This window comes from Hipposideros armiger, unplaced genomic scaffold (genome assembly GCF_001890085.2).
Source record: "Hipposideros armiger isolate ML-2016 unplaced genomic scaffold, ASM189008v1 scaffold_347, whole genome shotgun sequence".
Lineage (NCBI taxonomy): Eukaryota > Metazoa > Chordata > Mammalia > Chiroptera > Hipposideridae > Hipposideros > Hipposideros armiger.
In genome coordinates, this window is record NW_017731697.1 from 632,450 (window position 1) to 652,058 (window position 19,609).

General features: G+C 52.7%; 1 protein-coding gene across 1 annotated transcript in view; it reads right to left on the reverse strand.

The window, feature by feature from the left end:
* ADAMTS2 (ADAM metallopeptidase with thrombospondin type 1 motif 2) overlaps positions 1-19,609 on the reverse strand; it is a 239,037-nt gene that overhangs the window by 69,941 nt on the left and 149,487 nt on the right. The window contains exon 5 of the mRNA XM_019661378.1: positions 3,472-3,555. Coding sequence (XP_019516923.1) covers positions 3,472-3,555 — 84 coding nt within the window. The remainder of the gene's footprint in view (positions 1-3,471; positions 3,556-19,609) is intronic.

Genomic DNA, 19,609 nt, shown 5'->3' on the forward strand with positions numbered 1-19,609 from the left:
AATTGGGTAGATTAAAAAAATATATATATATACATATTTTTAAATATATAGATATATCTGTATATGATATATATACAGATATATATATATATATATACACACACATATATATATATCTGCATATATTCTGAAACAGTTTATATGGCATTGTATTTTCCTTAACAATTCCTTGCAAATGAATGAGAATGCACTGGCAAAAAACATTATCTGACTCTATTTAGAGGTAATTTTAAGATAACTTTGAAAACAGTAAAGAACTAGAATTTCCTCCATGATTATGGGACTTATGGAGTTTTCTACATTTTTTTTTTTTTGAGTCAGCTTTGAAATATTCCCCAGGAAGCCCTTGACCTCCCAGGATCTCTAGGTGCCTGACCCAGAGGTCCTCATTCTCGCCTCATGTTTGACTCTCTTCTGCAAATGTTGCACTGTGACCACACAGTCCTGCCTGCCTCAGTTAAGGAAAAAGAACAAGAAGAAGGAACAGCTTTGGGTGGGATGAGTGAGCCCAGAGCAGGCCAAGGAGTAGTTAAAATAAAGAGGCTTTGTTCTGTTGACTGATCAACACTGCGAAGGAGGCAGACACTTTTTAGGCCAACTAAGCCAAAGTTTTGCCAGTACTACTAAGCAATGAACCATATACAGTTTTTGGATTTTTCTTTATGGGAGCAACCTGGGAAAAACACAACCTGCCACCTGGTACCCAGGCCAATGGGCAGTTCTTCTCCCCTCTCTCTACCCCCAGGACCAGAAGTTTCCTATTTTCTATCTCCAGTGGTAGAACGAGATGTGGGGAGGGGAACATAACTGCACCCACCCCTCATTGTAAAGGCCTGAGAATTCCTCAGACACAGGAGGGCCTGGTGGAGGGGCCTCAGGCAGGGACCGGAAGGGCTGGAAGGACCCGGCCTGGGGAGGAACTGGGGGTGGGGGAGAGGGAACATGTGGACAGATACTCCACTGGGGACTGAGGAGAGTTCCATGGGATATTCCAAAGACCCCTGCCTGTGAACAGAGGCTGGAATTGGACCTGCCCCATCCTCCCCTTCCCTGAGTCTGTGTCTATAGTGCACTGCCAGGAACCTGGGTACAGGGCTAGGGAGCCTCTTGCAGCTCACCTAGCCAGGCCACCTGTGGAGAAAGGTGTGCACATCCCCTCCTTCACTGGTCACTGCTGGGCATCTGAGCGACCGCACGGGAAGCGGGCCCAAGTGGAGATGTCCCAACAGCGGCTCATGCCACGTTGCCCTGAGAGCTTTCTCTTCCGCCAGGAGAAGCATCCTGGTGTAGGGTATGTTAGAATACACCCACTTGGTTTGTGCTTCCTCTTTTTTGTCTAGATTAACTAGGCCAGAGGTTCTCCTTTTCCAAAACCCTCTTCTTGGTTGATTCTCTTGTTGCTTTCTATTTTCTAATTTATTGATTTCTGCTTTTTCTGAATGATTTCCTCAGTTTTGCTTTCTTCAGGTTTTGGTTTGGGTTGTTGTTGATAGGTGTTCTGACTTACTGAGCTGAATGAACAGTTACTTTGTTTTTCTTCTCACTTGTTCATCTTGGAAAGCACCTGCAGACCTGCTTTGAATCTGTAGTGCCCATGTTTCCATTAGTTTTCCAAACAGTCTGCAATTGCTGCTCTAACATTTTTCTTCCTAAGAGCTGTTTTTGTTTTGATTTTCAAGAGTTGGATTTTCAGTCATATACCCCTCTCCCCGCTGCTGGTTTTGGGGCACCGACTCAGGGAATATAGTCTGGGCAGTTTTTGCTGTATAAAATTCACTGAAATTTTCTTTATGACCAAAAGTACTTTCATAATTTTCAAGTGTTCTGTGATCCCTCAAAAAGAAAGCACATCTTTCTGTAGAGCAAGGGAATAATTATATAACAACTAATTTAACTTTATTCATTACATCATTTGAAACTTTTATAACTTTTAAAATATAATCTGTCAAAGGTCTTGAGAAAGGTATAAAATTCTACCACAGTTAAGTTTTTGCCAATATCTCCTTGTTTTGGTGGTTTGCTTTGGTAGGTTTTGCGCTCTTTGTGGGTCTATGACTGGTGCCCTCGCCATGGCTACCTCTGTCACTTTAGAGTGACAGGCTTCCCAGGGTAAGGAGAGTGGGTTCAAGGTCCACAGCTCCTGGAAATCATTGTGCCACATGAGTCCTTCCTTGTCGTTTTTATACTATGGGCCTTGTAAGTTGTGTGCTGTGGAATTTTTTTTTTTCTTTTAAGACTGAGACTCTCTGTCTTTGAGTGGAGGGGGTAACCCTTCACGTAATGACCGTGCCTGATGTGCTTGCTCTTACTGTAATTTGATTTTTGACACACCGAGTGAGGTCAGACCATGGACTCTAGAATTCAGCTGCCAGGGTAGGAAGCCTGACTTGCCAGAAGCAAATTGGCTCTGGCCACTCACCCGGCATGGCCCTGAACCCCGTCAAGCCCCAGTGTCCTGTCTGTGAATGAGGACGGTCACAGCCCCACCTCCCCATCTGTCCCTGCACTGAGCGAGTGAGCAGGTGTGAAGTGCTTCCAAGCTGCTGGGCACTGGCACTCTCTCCGTCAAGCTGGTGGCTTCCTTGCTCACATCTCTCCTTGCATGCCACCCCCTTATCTGTCTCAGTTCCCCCCCAATGCACAGAGCATGCATAGACCTGTGCACTGTGCTGGGAAAGGTGGTTCCGAGTTTCAGTGAGAGGAGGTAAGAAGGGCTAGATAGCCCAGCTGGGCACAGGCTATGCAGTATGAGAATAGGAGGACATGGACTGAAGGTATGAAGTCCATGGGCAGGAGTCCAAGTGAGGGATGTTTCTCATGCTCTGACATCTAGCACTTTCCTGACCCTAGAGGGACTGACTGCCCTCCTGGAGTTGACCAATTCCTACAGATAGTGAACAAGTCACTACAGAGCATGCTTCTGGAATGCGAACTAACCAATTGAGAGTCCAGCCCTAAGCACCCCCTTCATCGGGCGCTTACACTCTGGCTACCATCCTCTGCCCTGACCAACCCAGGGCCAGGCCCCAGAGAACCAGGACAGCCCTTTGCCAAACAGCCTGCTGAAATTATTTAAGCTAGCCAATCCTCCTCCTGTTCTCTCTGCTTTGCCTGTTCCTTTCTGTGGAAACCACTATAAAGGTGCTCGCCCCTCCCTCCGTCTGCCTTCTGATTGACCCTGGTGCTTCCCTGATACCCTGTGTGGCGGGGTCTGTGGGGAACAAACCATCTTTTCCACTGCAGTTACCTCCTGATGTGCTATCCTTACCACACCTGAATAACAACAAAACCTACATTTTAAAACAAGGGGCGTGGGTGAAAGGGGAATCGGAAAGCAGGGGTGACTGACAAGTTTCTTGCTTCTGGCAGGAAGCACAGGACAGGCGGCTGGAAGAGGCAGGTGGTTTGGGAGATATAAACACTTTCAAAGGAGGCCTGTGCCTCGTGGTGGGGGTGGGGACACTCACTCACCTTGCCGTAGCTCAGCAGAATTATCCGCACCAGGACCACGTTAATGTGGGCTCCCAAGGACTCGTCATGATAGATTTCGTTGACCTGAAAGACAACCAGGGAGGTGTTGTCAGCAGGGATCTCAGGCCCAAGGATCAGATCTGGCTTTGCAAATGACATCACCACCCAACATGTCCCCAGGCCAGAGCCCTGGGCCCCTCACACCCCTCCATGTTTTCCCAGTGTACACCCAGGCATCACCACCAACCTTGAATCCAGCCCCTCCTTTCCCTGTGCTGCCCACCCCCAGTGTAAAGTAATCCAGCCACTACCCCCGCCTGGGTTACTGCCACCCCCTCCTCAGCACCCCCTTCCTGCCATGCAGTCACTTCCACCTGGCACCTGAGCTTGGGCAGGGAATGACCCCTCTGTTTGGTCTAGCCTCTAACTGCATATGGCCTTTTCTTTAAAGGTGACCATCGGTGACAAACCCTATGGACAGTGCCAGCACTGTCACTAGCAGAAATCACTCCACAGCTGCTGCTGCTGCTGTTTGTGAAACGTCCTCCACTCTCATCACCACTTGGAAAGGGGGGCGGTGTAGACCTACCACCACACCTGAGTTTTAATGTGTTAATAAAGAACAGATACTACTGTGTTACAAAGTGCTCTCTGTGCTCTGTTTTGATAACTGCAGCTCATATAATTGGCTTCTTTTGTATTTTATCATTCATTTATTCTCATGTATTTTATCTTTTGCATTAAAAACATTATTCTGAGCAAGAGCCCGTGGGCTTCACCAGATGCCAAAGGGGTCCTTGGCACAAGAAAGGTGAGTAGACCCACTCCCCACAGCACAGCCAGAATGACCTTCTGGAAACACTGGTCAGGTTATCCCCAGGTATGGGCTGACAGAGCCTTCTTCCAACTGACATGCCCCCCCCCTCCGCCCCCGGCACTCTCAGAATCCTACCTGGACCCGCCCCTTTGCTGCCACCTCCTTCAATGACCCAACCCTCTCCTCCTGGAGGCCCGGCCTCGTGGCCGCTTCCTCCCGGAAGGGTCTCCCCAGGTCTGGTCTGCTCTTCAGCAGCACTGCTGCCCATTACTTGTTGAGCTCTTCACGCCCCCATGGCTGTGAGCTGCACAGTCTCCTGTATTTCCCCTGCGTGTCCCCAGCACCCAGGACACAGCAGCACAGGTAGGTGCTCAGGACAAACTCTGAAAGAATCAGTCCACTCATGTTGTCACTGAGAGCAAAGTGTAGACAGGGCCCAGAGGCTGCTGACTGGCCCTTTGGGAGGGCAGAACTCACTCTGCCATCTCAGGCCAGTGCTGAACTCTTTCTGAACCCCAACTTTTACAGCTTCTATCTGAGCACGGTGATTGTGACCTATGAACACCAGGAAGACCCTTCAGGAAATCTGAGCATTAACAAGGAAAATCAACAGTGATGGATGGACAGGCCGGCACATGGGGCACGTGAGACAAGGAGCCTGGTGGCCGCTGCCACTGTTGCAGTGTGTTGAGATGGCACCAGTGAGAGGGCAGCGATAACATACATAGTGAGCCCCAACTGAGGGCAGCAGCTGGCCGAATGTGCAGTCCCTGCCAGGAGCCTTTTGCCCAGCAAATGTACCCTCTGATTGTAATTGGGTTCCTCACCCATCCTGGCTTTCCTACTGGGAAGTGGCTGCTGACAGACTAACAGGAGCACGCACGTCACTGTGTGTGACTCGGTGCATGAGACTGGAGAGGGTGGGTCGGCACCGGGCCACCTGCAGCTGACAAGGGGAAGCCCCAAGAGGCCACACTGTGCCATCCCTTCTGTAAAACAAGGGTGGCAGTCCCTACTTCACAGAGCTTTTGAGGACAAATTTCCACACATGTGAGAAGGAATGATGGTGAAAGTGGTAAAATGCTGTATTTGTCACTGCCAGTAGATTATATTGTCCCAAAGCCCACCCCCAACTGCCCCAGGCCTGAGGTCTTGGAGATAGGATGCACACCCCCAAAGCACAGATGTCCTTGCCCAGTTTTGAGGGCCAAACTAGATATTTTAGCTTACAGCAAGACAATAACCCTAAAAGTCAGTTTATCTTAAGAGAGAAAGGGGTTTTCCATCCTCAGGGTAATTGCTCTATCACCAGCAAAACTGGCCTATTTGGCTCCCGGAGTTTGAAAGTCATGGTGCAGAAATGAAGATGGTGGTGACATGGGGAGGTCCTGCTGCAGCTGGAAGGAGCAGGAGAGGGAATGGCCAGGCTTCACTTTACTCTTTCCACCCCTGACCCCTGGTCATCCACCAGTTTGATGTTTTTGCCTTGAGGGCAAAAACAGCCCTGATATTTGAGAAAGAAATAAGAGAGGAGAAGGCTTAAACCCCTGCCCCTGCTTGCTGTCTGAGTTCTGGGGGATACAATCATGTCTTGAGGGGCTTCAGAGGGCAGAAATGGAGGCACAGGAACCTTCAGCAACAAGAAGCTTTCGAGGGCAGCCCAGCTCCTGGCTATGTGTGGAGATCCAGGCACAATGGGCAGGATGCCTGGGGGTTGGCTTTACCTGGAGCTGGGGTCACTGTTGGGTCTTAGAGAGAGTCCAGGGGGTGCTGGCCTGCAGAAGACCTCCTGCATGGCCATAGCTGGAAGAACAAACCCCAAGGGACCTGAATTCTGGAGGGCCACTGTCAGGGCATAACATGCTGGGACAGATGTGTGCAGACACAGGGCGACCACATCATGCATGTACTCCTACCCCAAGGGAGGAAGGACAAGTGACAGACAGTGCTGCTATGGACAAAATTGTGTCCCCTCGGAATTCATGTGTTGAAGCCCCAAACCCCAATTTGAGGAGGTGGGGCTTTTGGAAGGTGACAAGTGTTGGATGGGGTCCTGAGGGTGGGACTTCCATGATGGGATCAGTGTCCTTATAGGAAGACACACCAGAGCCCCCTCTCTCTCTTGTTCTCTCTCTTTCTGCCATGTGAGGGCAAGAAGGTGGCTGTCTGCAAGCCAGGATGAGAGCCCTCACCAGGACCCGAATCAGCTGACACCTTGATCTTGGGCCTCCAACCCCAAACTGTAAGATATAGATGTGCATTATTTAAGCCCCCCAGTCTGTGGTATTTTGTTATAGTGGCCTGAGCTGATGATGACAAGCCTGGAGACAGAGCTTAACCACTTCTCCCTGAAGGCTTTTAAATGGGAAGAGCCTGAGCCCCTGTCTGACAGGGCAGGTTTCACTTTTCCTTCTGTCCTATGATGAGGGCAGCATCATTTATGAGAACTAAAGGAGTTGTGTTTTTCCCCATAATTGAGCTTTGGTGTGTAAATATCTCTTCCACTAGGCACATAACCCCCCAGCCCAGGGACAGGCCCCTCATAGGTTCCCAATGGTTCTTCTCAAATGAAGCCACCCCTGGCCTCTCTCTCAGGGCCCACCCACTGAAGTCTGGAATCGCATTGCCTGGCCTCTCCTTCTCCATATCCCTCGGCAGGCAGAGTTGTTGGCCCCACTGTGTGCCTGGCACAGTATTACCACTCAAGATTTAGCAGTGAACCTACACAGAGCTGGCCCTTTGTCGGGAGATAGTAAGGGAATCTTGGCAGTAACAAAACCAGCTCTGCAATCATGATGACACTGGTGAGAGCTGCAAGGAAAAGGTGGAGAACTAGAGGACATATTAATGGGGAACCTGCCTTTTTGGGTAGGAACTGGTGGGCCCTCTAAGGACATGGTATTTCATCTCATAGCTGAGAAATGCAGATGAGTTATGGTGCTCCTGCCAGCGGGAGTAGCAGGTGCAAATGTCCTGAGGTCAGAAGCAGTGAGGTGTGTTCCTAGCAGAGAGGATGGGATGGGGGAGAGTCCCAGGAGAGAGGATAGGAGAGGGCCCTGAGGTCAGTCAGGAGAAGGTTTCCAGCTGTACTCAAAGAGCAATGGACAATACGAGGCCAAAGGGAGGGCATAATGACGCTGCATTTTACAAAGATTACTCTGGTTCCTCTATTGAAAGCAGATTAGCGTGTCACTGCAGCAGTTAAAATGTGGTAGTGTGGGGATTCAGGGATGGGTGGAAAGAAGAGACAGACATGAGGCATGACTTGGATTGGAATGGGGGCACCCCACACACAGCCCTGGAACAGCTGGGACCCACTCAGCCCTGTCCCCTCGATGTCAAATGGAACCAGTCAACCTTTGTTCTGCACAGAGTGTGGGAGGGAGAATGGTCATAGGGTCATCTCTCAGAGCCTCCCCAGGAATCTAGACGTTCAGGGTTCCCTCAACATCCTGGCAGCGCCACTCTGAAGCCTGTGCGCTGACTGCACTTCTCAGAGCCAGCCTGGGTGGGCCTCGAGGGGGCCTGACCCTGTGCGCACGGTGCTCACAATCCCTCTGGAAGATGGGAAACCTGTCTTGCTATTTGGAAGGGACTCAAGGCTGAGTGCCCAGAATGATCTCATGTCATGCTCCCAACAGCCCTTTGAGGCCAGGAGGGGAGGGGAGGTCCACCCTGGCAGTGGGGAAGCTGAGGCTGGTTCCCACAGGGTGGAAGGAGATGCCCATCAAGGCCCAGGTATTCCTGTTCTCCCTGCCCTGCCACTGGGGCTGAGGGTGGCTACTCTCGTCTCGGGCAGGGGGTCTCGTGTCCTTGGACACTGGGTAGGTCTGACCCTGACTCCTGGTTTGGGGCAAGAGGTAACAAGGACCCCAGGAACCCACTGCTCAGCTTGAAGCTCCTCAAGGCAGAGGCTCACATCCCACTGGTGCTGGGGACGAGGCTGCCAGACACAGGGGTGTCAGGCTGCTGAGTCAGAGTCCAGGCTGGGGAGGCTCCACCTTCAGGACTGCCCATCAACTGCCAGCTCCCAACGGCTGGGCTGGGTGCCCTGACCCTACCTTGGAGTTCAAATAGCTGAGGAGCTTCCAGAGTGCCCAGCAGATAGCCAGCGAGGAAGCCAGGCCATACCGGTCAGGCCAGCAGCCAAGCCTACTCTCAGATGCTCTCAAGCCCCGCCTACCCTGGTAGTCTTGGACTATGGTGCCCCTTTCATGGTTTTCTGTCCTAGGAAGCCACCTCCCCTTCCACAAGGGGACACAGGTCCACACAGGTTACTGCTCTGTGACACTCGCACCTCCAGTGGCTGCTGGGTCTTCAGGGTGGTCCCCAACATCCCATTCAGGAGCCCTCCCCATGGCTTCTCTGAGGCCAGGTCCCAGCAGTCCCCTCCCAGAGGGCAGGACCCCCATGGTGACAGCTTGCCTGGGCTGAGTTCTTGCTTATTGGTGTGGAGTGGCAGAGACCCCAAACTGGCAAACCAGTTGTCCCCACAGTGGCCTGAGGAGTGGCCCTGCCCTGCCCCCAAGGCCATGCCTGGGTGAGCCTCGAGGGGACCTGACCCGGTGCGCACGGTGCTCACAATCCCTCTGGAAGACGGGGGGCTGTGAAATTGCCCCAGCTCCCCAGGCCAGCTGCCTCCCGCTCCCCACAGGATGGCCTGTGTTGCCCCCCTGGGTGTGGGAACCACGGGAAAGAATGAGTGAAATTCCCAGTAAAACACTCACATCCTTAATAGGGACACAGCTATGACATTTCTGCTGAGCAGAGAGCTGACAGATGAGGCAAAAAAGAGCAACCGAAGACAGAAGGCAGCCTCCAGACAGCTCCCTTACATCGCCCTTCCTCTCCAAAGCCCCACCTCATCTCTCCAGCAGGCATGTAGTGGGCAGGGCTCCCGTGCACCTTCTCGCCTCACCCCCACACGCCATACTTCCCAAGCCAGTCACCACGCAGAGCAAATCGGAGCTCCTTCCTCCACCTGAAACCCTCGCTGGCTCCCCAGCGCCTTGAGGAATAGACTCTTGAAGTCCCTTGGCAGCTGGCCTGGCTGGCTTCTCTGTGATCCACTTCAGCTACTTTCTTGCCCTAGCCCTCAGCCTTGACAGCTCCACCTTCTCAAAGCCTGGCTGCCTCTCCTGCTGTCTGTGCAATGGCTCATGCCTGGGGTTCCCTCTTCTCTCTTCCAGCCCCTGAATTCTTGTAATACCTGAAGAGCACTGGAAAAAAACAAAGTCATAGTAATAAATGTGTTCCAAAGGAAGGGGACAGTTACTCTCTTGCTTAGCCCCCATCCCCATCCCGAGGCCCTCCCACTGCAACTAAAATAAAGTTGGGGACCCTTCTCAGGTTGGCCTGGTCCTGGGGCTCCTTGCACAGGGAGCCCATCACTACCGCAGGGCCTTTGCTCTTGCTGTGCCCTCTAGCTTTTCATGTTCTTACCCTAGCACAACTGTCCCCTGCTCAAAGCAAGCCCCTAAAGCTCCCACTAAAGCAGTTGCTCCCAGACTGAATTACATACTTGATATAGGTGGCACCTCTCTTCCTTGCTCATTGCTGTGTCCCCAGCAGTGTTGAGCACATAGTAGGTGGTCAGTAAACAGTTTTGAGTGAATAAATGTGTGGATATCTTTGGAGAGTGTGGACCAATAGGAAATGGACAGAGAGTGGACAATAGTGGGGTCCATGAAGCCCTGTAATGACCTGGGCCTGACTTAGTGCCCAAGCACCCTCACTCGGCCCTGCCCTCCCTGAGACCTCTGTGCTGGGACAAACCGCTCTCCTTGGCCCAGACTGCAGTGGGTAGAGAAGCTGGGACAATGCCCTTGAGCCCTGTCTGAGAAATTGATCCTGGAATCTATAAACCTTGGGGGAAAATGTTCAAAGCGGCAGGAAGAGAGGCCAAGGGCTCTCTTATTTGGGGAAATACATTGTAATGTGCCTTTTGCTTATGCGAAGATGCAGCCAATTTCTGTTCTGGAATAGACAATGAGGCAAGACTGGCTCTGCATGATAATGTAAGAGTTTGCCTTCTTCTGGGGCGGCTGTGAGCCCTGGCTCCCTGATCACAGAGCCCTGGGGCCCAGCCTGGAGTCTCCTCCAGGAGTGGCATTTCAGGGGGGGACCCTCATAGGCAGACTTCAGGCATCCTCCTCTCCCCCACCAGTCTCAGAGCCTGTGGGGCAGACTCCCACCCCTGAGATGTGATCTCTGTCACCTGTGTCCAACTGGGCCCCACGATGTCACTGAAAATAATGATTTTTCATTCCTCCTGGAATTCCTATCCTTCTGCTGCCTTATCACCATTTGGACCCAAGAAAAGAGAGAAGGGCAATGCCACCACGAGGAGGGGGGCCATGGCACATGGGACGTCCCCAGGGACAGGGCTAGGAGAAGAGAAAGTGTCCTGTTGACCCAGGAGGTCAGGGGAGGTGGCTGAGCAGAGGCAGGAAGACAGATACAGAGTCGTGCCCCCCTCCTGCTGCTCCCCACACACCTGCAGGTCCCCAGGGCCATGGGCCTGCCTCCTGCTTGGACCCTGAGATGAGACTACACAGAAGAGCAGAGTCCGCTCACAATGTGGCGCTCAGCGAGGTGAGAGATAGGAGGGCTCGAGTCAGTGACCAGGCCCAGGAGCAGCCTGGCCCCCCAGCCCAGAGCGGGGTATGAGCATCAGAAGCTCCCAGCTGTGCTGGTTGGGGTTGGCGGGTAGCTGGCTGGGGACTGGGAGAGGCTGCAGAGCGGGCATGTCTCCATGGCACTGGGCCTTCACTGGCGGGGACCCAGTGCACCTGGGCAGCCCAGGTAAAGAACTGGAGGCCAGACCTGTCCCCCTAGCAAAAATGGTGAAGACTCAGGCCAGCCTCCCCACTGCCACTAGGGCTCCAGTGGACTCCAAGTGAAGAGGAAGAAAGAAAAGACTCTTCCCAGCAGGCATCAACCCAGAAGAGACTGGGGAAACCATGACAGTTCAGACTGTCACCTGTGGGCTCTCCAGGACTACAGGGCTCCCAGCAAAATCCAGGAGCTTCTCTGCAGCCCTACTTGTAGCTCCACAGCTCAGTGCCCGACTCTGCTGTGAGCATACCCTTCCCCGAGGTGGAAGCATGTGTCGGACACTGTGGGAAATGGTTTTGTACTTCTGTGTGGCTCCCTCGCCAGCCATCTGGGTCCAGGCTCAGAACAGGCACCCAGAAGCATGGAGCAAGGGGACAATGCGCAGATGAGAAGGTGGCTGAACGCACTGCTGCACAGGAGACCCAGACCAAAGGGGAGCAGGCTGAGCCTCTGGAGGCACAAGTTCCCCTGCAGATCCTTTCTGGGTCTGAAGGGCCACGGGGACCCAGAGGTCCGTCTCAGTGCCAGGCTCCAGTGGGGGCGGGGGCACGAGGACGCCACTGACCTCCAGGCCGTTCCTCTGCTGCACCATCATAATCTCAAGACCCCTCATTTGTTAGACTGTTAGCTGCTCCCTCCTTCCACTGGACCTGTGCTCCCAAGAACCAGGGGCCCTTCTGCATTCTTAGTGCCTAGAGCTCAGCTGACTCCCAAAGTTTCAGGATCAAATCCAAGCTCCCACTGCATCTGGCCAGCTCCGTCCCTCTGACCCCCAAGCCTCCACATCTCCCATTCCAGGGACAGCTGAGGGCGTGGCACCCGCTGCATGGAATGGCAGTCCAGACCAGCTGAGAGGCACCTCCACTGTGACCTTCTCCCCAGCCAGGCAGAGGGCGCTGGCTGTGTCATGGGGCTCCTAAGTCCTTGTCCTCCTTGCTTTCCTGAGGCAGGCAAATGTCCCAGTGAGAGCCAAGCTTCTTGGGGACAAGAGCTAGGCTGGTTTGTCTGATGTCACGGACAAAGGGAGGACTGCAGCATCTCACTGGTCAGCTCTGACCTTCCAAGACCTGTGCCAGGTGACCCCTCACGTCATTACCTTTCACCTCCCATACCCTGCAAGGGAGCATTATTGTACCTGTTCCACCAATGGGGAAACTGAGGCTCAGAGTAACTGAGAAAGTTGCTCACATGAGCACGAGTGGGAACTGGGGCAAGGCTTTGAAGAGCCATTTGGGAAATCTGCTGAAATTACAACATGCGCCCTGTGACCTGGCCATTCAAATGTGCAGCATCTGTGATGGAGCAAAGCCTGGAGCATAAGGAAGAAGGAACAAGGTCACTTAGGCTACTGGGACTTCTTTTCCATGGACAGGTAGAGTCTATTTTATCACGGGAGTCTATGGGATCATAGTCACTTTATGGGAATTTATTTTCTCACTTATTCATTCATTCAAAAGGCATTTACTTGACACCTACTATGTGCTGGGCCATTGGCCAATCAGGTAAGTGGACCCTTGGAATCTCACATTAAACTTGTAGTGCCTTGTGTGAACCCCTAACCCTTCTGAGACACACTATCAAGGGCCCCACAGCAAGGAAGCAGGACCCCAGCATCGCTGGGCTGCACTTCAGGACAGGGGGACAAAGAGTGACAACCCAGGCCAGCCCAGACCAGAGCCCAGAGGCACCACATTCTCTGCTTTCCGACTCAGCTGTCACCTCCTTGCTGGCATCTGCATGAGACAAGCAACGCAGCTGCCTCAAAGCTGTCACTGAGGAGCTCCGATGCCTGGCCCTCCCGGTCCTCGGGGACTCTAACTCCCGATTTGACAACCATCAGCTCCCCCAGGGAGGCCAAGGACAAGCTGCTCAGAGGTTTCCTTGTCAGCTGTCAGGAGGTATCCCCCAGGGGGCAGGGAGGTGGAGAAAGTGGGGGGGAGGGAAAGGCAGAGGTGAAGATAGCCGTGGTCTCCCCATCAGAAAATTCTCTGTCTGCTTCATCATCAGTGACAGTGCGGGGGCTATTGTCAACCCCACCACCACTGGAATGGGCTCCATGCAGACAGGACCCCAGGCTCACTCACCACCACACTGCCAGCACCTACACCGGCTGGCACGTAGTAGGCACTCTGTAGAAATGTGCTGAATGAATGAGGGACAGGGCGGGCGAGAGAAACTTTGAGGGAACAGGAAGACACACTGGACAGAGAAACCAAGGGGAAAAACCAGGAGAGTCACAGAAGTAGATGGAAAAGAGAGCCGGGCGTGGGCATGTGACACCAAATGCTGCTGGGAGGTCAGAGAGGCCAAGGTGAGAACATGTGTTGGGGTGGGCTTCTTAGGGGTTCAGGAGTGCTTCCTCTTCAGGTCAGAACAGCAGGAGAGGATGTCACCTGGGCCAGGTCCCCGAGGAGGACCCGCCTTTCCACAGGCACAGGAACCCCGTCTTCCATGCCTGAGTCACGCCACCCACCTCTCTTGAGCCTCGGTGACCCTACCCAGGAGAGTGAACCTCACAGGGCCACCGGGGAATGTAGACACATCACACAAGTGCCTCCTTGCACAGGCTCAGCACGTGTGAAAAAACCCAGCCACCTCAGGCCCTGGGCAGAGGCATTACTGGTAATAGAAGGAGTGTGCTCTGGACTCCTGAAGACAGATGTTTCTCTTTTAAGACCCCAAACCAACCTCATCACTGCCCGGTATAGTATGATGGTGGATACCTTAGCCCGGCACAGAAGTCTTTGCCAACCTCATGTCGTGCCTCTCCCCTAGCACCCTACACTCCAGCGAGGCCCAACCGTGCACCGTGATGCCGTGATACCACTGGACCTTTGTACATGCCATTCTCATGCCCTCAGCAGCACCACACACCCCAGACTCCTTCCCTGGCTAACCCATGCCTCTGCATCAGGGGCAGCTCAAGTGGCCCTCATCTGAGGCTCGCTTGCCTGTCACCCATAGTGCCATGTTTCTGTGATCAGTATGCATGTTAACCAGGTTGTAGCTCCTCATTCCTTGTCATGCCCCTCGCCCTTCCCGTGTTCTGAGCTGAGTGCAAGGACACAACTGCTCACTTCTGCATACAGAGCCCAGAATGGGGCCAATCTAGAACAAGGGTTCAGACAGCACCCAGTGAAAACACGTGACCAGGGATGGCTCACACTTGCGGGACGCTTTCCAGGCACCCAGCACTCTGGTAAGCACTCGTCTGGTGTTGAACTCGAGTCATGCTCACAACAGCCCTGGGGGGTGGCGTAACTGCCCCATCACAGGACAGAGCAGGGCAGGCAATTGCCTCCTTTCTTTTAGGCCAACAGGAATAGTCCATCCACTGGCTGGCCAGACTTGCCTGCAGTCATGTTCTGACTCACTTGTGCAGTGTGAGGTCTTAATTTCAGTGTTGCTGACATTGAAAAACAATTAGATTTCCTATAAAAGTTGGATTTCCAGCTTCTCATGGAAAGAAAATGCTGGCAACTCTGGGTCTGCTTATTCCTCCACGACCACAAGTGAGTGGGGCCCAGGAGGGGATCTCCAGGGGGGTGGAGTCTCCTGTTGCCCCAGTCCCTACCACTCCCTACTGCCCACAGCCTTCCGTACCCCTCACCACACCTCTTGCCTGACTCCCATCAGCATCTGAGAGTGCTGCCCTCTTGAAAGTGGCGTAGCTGCCTCACATACATCACTGGCCCTGATAGCCCTATCTCCTGGTGGCACACGGGGCCATGTTCTCAGGCCAGTGGGAGAAGCACAAGGAGCACGAACAGTGCCAGGAATGCCCTGCTGTGGCCCAGGGCACTAGCAGACCCCGGGGCCTGGGGAGTGGCATGTGATGATGGGGTTTCTACTCTCTGTCCTCCCCCTGTGCTATGGCCAGACCCAAACCCAAATGTGTCCCCCTTGCCTGGAAGCTCTGCTGGGATTGCCTTCAACTTAAAAGAACAAAGTTTTAGTGTCTAGTTTCAGGGATATTTTTCTCTTTTCCCAGGAACCAGAGCCAGAGACACATGAAGAGGACTTGGGGCAGCCCCAAGTCCTCTTCTGGTTCCTCCCGCTGGCTGGTTTGCAGCTGAATGGCCAGTTCATGAGATCCCCCCAGGACCAGCAGGAAACATCCCTGCCCTATCCCTCAGCCTCCACCCCCATCACCACAGACTGATATTCCTGGAAGCTGGTGAGGAGTGGAGCCCGTATGCCTCTGATTGTTTACAAACCCTGGCAAGGCTTTGCTAAGCCCAGGCCAATTTCTGGATTAAATTAGAAAAGAAAAGAAGAAAAAAATCTGAATCCTGGCACAGAGAAACCATTCATTCAACAAAAATTGTTTAAGAACATACTGTACAGAGGACTGTTTCCATGCTAAGAGGGGTCAGAGGGTATGGTCTCTGAAAGCTCAGAAGCCCTTTGGGTCCCATGCTCTCTGTGGGCCTAAAGAGCACGTGTACCCTCAGCAGAAGGGCGCTCGGGAATTCTCCCAGGACACGATCAGTTAACATAGCAGGGAGAGGCAGCTCTGCCTGCCCAGGAGTCAGCTCCTCCTGTGCTGCTGTTTGAAAGTGGTTATTAAGACCAGCTCATGCAATTGCTTTGTAAAGAATCCTCGAAGTGGCCTCACAGGTCCTGAGCTGACAAGGCTGGGGTTGGGGTGGGCGTGGGCTGGGATCTGAGCAGGGATGGGGTGAGCTCAGCTCAAGTGAAGGGTCCTTACGGTGGCCTTGAGGAAAGGGCTGCTCCAGCTGCAGGGGCAGCGAGGCCTGAGAGGGTGAGGCGGAGCTTTTCTCCTGGGGCCACCTCTTGCGAGGGACTGTGCCAGACTCTATGGGCATAAAGAGTGCTTGGGAGGTTTAAAGATGAGGAAGCCAACCAAGTTCAGGGCAAGGCAGGAACTTGGCCAGGTAGGTTCGTAAAAGCCAGGATTAGGACGCAGCTGCTCCTCATTTCATTCTAGGCCCAGTGCTCCCTTAACATGGACCCCCGAGGGCCGTGACGCAATGGGACACACACACAAACTCTAGAGGGCTGGGGCTGCAGTGCAAGGTGGACACTAAGTGAGTAGGAGGTTTCTCCAGAACCCAATAACAAATATTTCCTTAGCACCAGATAGTGACCACTTTCAGCTCTGCAGGCCCTATGGTTCCTGTCAGGGATTGCACTCCGCCATTGTTGCACAAAAACGGCAGAGCCAGTTTGTGAATGAATGAGTGTGGCTGCGTTCCAATAAAAGTTTATTTACAAAAACAGATGATGGGCTGGATTTGGCCCTTGGGCAGTGGTTTTGGCAACCTGTTTTAGAATCTCCAGTTTACCTTGAAAATTTTGAGTGAATTTTGCTTTAACTTGGTAATATGTCTAAGTTTAATATAAAATTGATATTTTAAAATGCTTGTTGTCCAAAAAATGTGGCATTTCGGGGAAGACACCTCACACTGTCCCATGACTTCAGTGGCCTCGGCAGACCTCCTGAGGTCCCAGAAGCAAAGGGCAAACCTGGGCTGCCTTTGGGGGCGGGCTGAACCCACCACAATGGCCTCGCATCTACAAGGAGTGTGACCAGCGGCAGCTCACTCAGGCACCTCCTCCAAGCAGCTCTGGGTCTCCGTGGATACTGAGATCCCAAGCTACACAGCAAGGCCTTTGGTTTCTCAGGGAAAAGCAGGATTGAAGTTAATGCTTCAGTTATATGTTATAAAGCCAGACAGGAAGCACTGATCCTGGGCGCAAATTTTATATTTCTTAAAGTCTTGACACAAATAGATTTTACTTTTAAAAATGCATATGGAACATGTTTCTTTGTTCCAGTCTTCCCTTAGGGCACTCCCCCTTGGCCTCCCGTTCACCTGGCTGGCAAGGTAACTGAAGGTGCCATGAGCACAGGGGCTGCATCCTAGCACAGCTCCAAAGGGCCAGGCTTCCGCTGCCACAGAACTGAGTTTGCAAGCAGAGACCCGCTCAGGGGTTGGCAGAGTAAGTCTGAGAGCGTGGTAATTCCCTAAGCACTAGGGTCAGCAGCAGCAGATGTGTTCAGGGGTGTGGGCTGCATCCCAGCCTGAGATGACCAGACACAGCAAGAGGCATATTTCCAAGGAGGAAAGGTCAAGCACGACCGCAGCTCCCAGCACACAGGGAAGCCGGGCAGAGGGGAGCTCCTGGTCCTCAGGGCTGGGCCTGCTGGAGGCCAGTGGATGAGCTGGGAGGAGGGGCAGGATGACGGCAGGTGCTGGCTGTGCAGACCCCATACAGGGCCCAGCACCGGGGGAAGGAAGGGTCTGGAGGAGCCAGCAGGGCTGGATGGGCCACAGAGCTGCCTCAAACTGGTGGATGAGGCTCCCTGGTGGCCTTCCTTGTGGGTCCCAGCCTCTCTACCCGGCCTGAGGGCCCCTGGGCCAATGGGACCAGTCCTTAGCCCGGGTTTGCCAACAACCTTGAAGCTACAGTGTTTAAGGGCTAAAAATCAGTACGAGGGCCCCAGAGGATGAGGCTGTGGCTCCCAGCCTGGCCCCAGTGCACTCTCAGGCATAGCTTTCTTCATCTGGGCAGAAGCTGAGCCTCTGTACGAGCAGGGATGGGAAACAGCCATGGAGAATGGGCCCTGAGGCAGGCAGTGCAGGGAAGGGAGGGTGGGGCTGATGTTCCTGGGTTTGCAGGCAAGCGGCCAGCCTGTGCTTAGAAGGACCCCGCACTTGGGACCTGGAGGCAGATGCAGGAAGGGTCAGGGTGGGCGCATGTGCCCCATGGTATCTTGAGGGGTGTGATGGCCACAGCCATGCCACTTAGGGCAGGCGGTCTCAGCGGAGGTGAGCCTGTCATGCACCTTGACGCAGGTGCCAAGGTATAAAAATCCTTGGTCATCTGCCCTGTGGTGGGGAAGTGGGCCCTGTGGGAAGGGGAGATGCTGAACTCAAGGTCCCCAGGCCCCCTGGGCAGAGCACAGCACAGTGTAACCCCAGTGGTGGCTGTCAGCAGGGCTGGGGCAGCTGTCAGGTCCCGGTGGGCACACCCTGCATTGCTGGCAGGAGCCAGAGCCCTGTGAGGATCTGCGCCCGAGGGAGCAGCCCTTCCGCTGGCTCTGACCTGGGCTCCTCTTGCCTCCCTTCCAACCTCCCCGAGTCAGGCCTACGCTTTCTCTGAGCTCCCGGCCAGCTTGAGGCATCCTTGGTTATGAGCTACGAAATACAAATCCGTTTAATTTTGGTGATTCTGCATACAAGTTAAATGCTCTAGTAGGGGCACGTAAAACAGCCTTTGTATGATATAAAGATAAATGGTAAAATTCATACTAATAATTTACAATTCTAATTTTTCTTTATTTACAGCAATGCTAGAACATTTAAAAACCTTCACAAGCTGAGAGAGACTGTGGGAGAAAGGAAAAGACTTGCTATGTACCTTTTATGGCACTTTTGCCTGCTCTTTGACCAAGAGAACCACGTTTTCATCTTGCCCCAGCCCCAGGAGTTTTATACTCGGGGACATTCTGGGGTGGCTGCTGGGGCTGATGCGGTGTGGCAAGAAAGGTCAATGGGGGCTGGGTTTGGGAAATGATGCTGCTGACAACAGGTCATGGAGTCACTGTCGAGGTGACCAGAGCAAAGCCCCAGATGACTAACTTCTGGGGAGGCATGAAGCATCAAACATGGCCCCCAAGGCCAAACTAAGAAGCAGAGGTCTCAGGACACGACCCACACAATAATGTGAGCCCCCGAAAACAGGTGCCGAACAAAACAAAAGGCAAACCACAAAACTGGGAAGAATATTTCCCACCCATACGACAAATAAAAAAACTATTTTAATGTAAAAGTTCTTCAAAGTAACAAGAAAGAAATTCAAATCCTAGTAGAATAAAGGACATGAATAACCCAATCATAAAACTATGAGATGGTCACCTCATTACTATCAAATAAATTCAACTTACAACAAAAAGTATATCCCTGTTGTAGCCATCCATGTACCACAGCTCAGAAGGGTTTAGTGGAATGAGGAGGTGGGGCCAGACATTTGTTTGGTGGGGCATGAGGAGGCAAGACTATAACAAAGAACATTCTGGCACAGAAAGCTGTAAAATGCATATACTGTTGACCGGGGATTGAACTTTTAGGAACTCAGCTTAAGGAAATAGTAAAGGATGAATGACAGATTCAGTTGTAAGGATGTTCATTACAGTCAGTGGCCGTTCTGACCTTCAATGGGGAAATAAACTTTGTTATGTGACTATGAGGTCTGACAATTAAGTTTGCGAACTCATCCTGGAAAAAGTGCTACATACCTCATTGCTGAATATCACTACAGTCACCTTCGAAGTACTCTCCTTGGGAAGCTATGCACCGACACCAGCACCTAGTGCACCCTTCAAAGCAATTTTGGAACTCTTTTTCTGGAATGGCCATCAGAGCTGTCATCATATTACTCTTGATATCCTGAAGGTCATCAAAATGTCTTCCTTTCAATATTTTCTTTATCTTTGGGGTAAAGAAAGAAGTCATT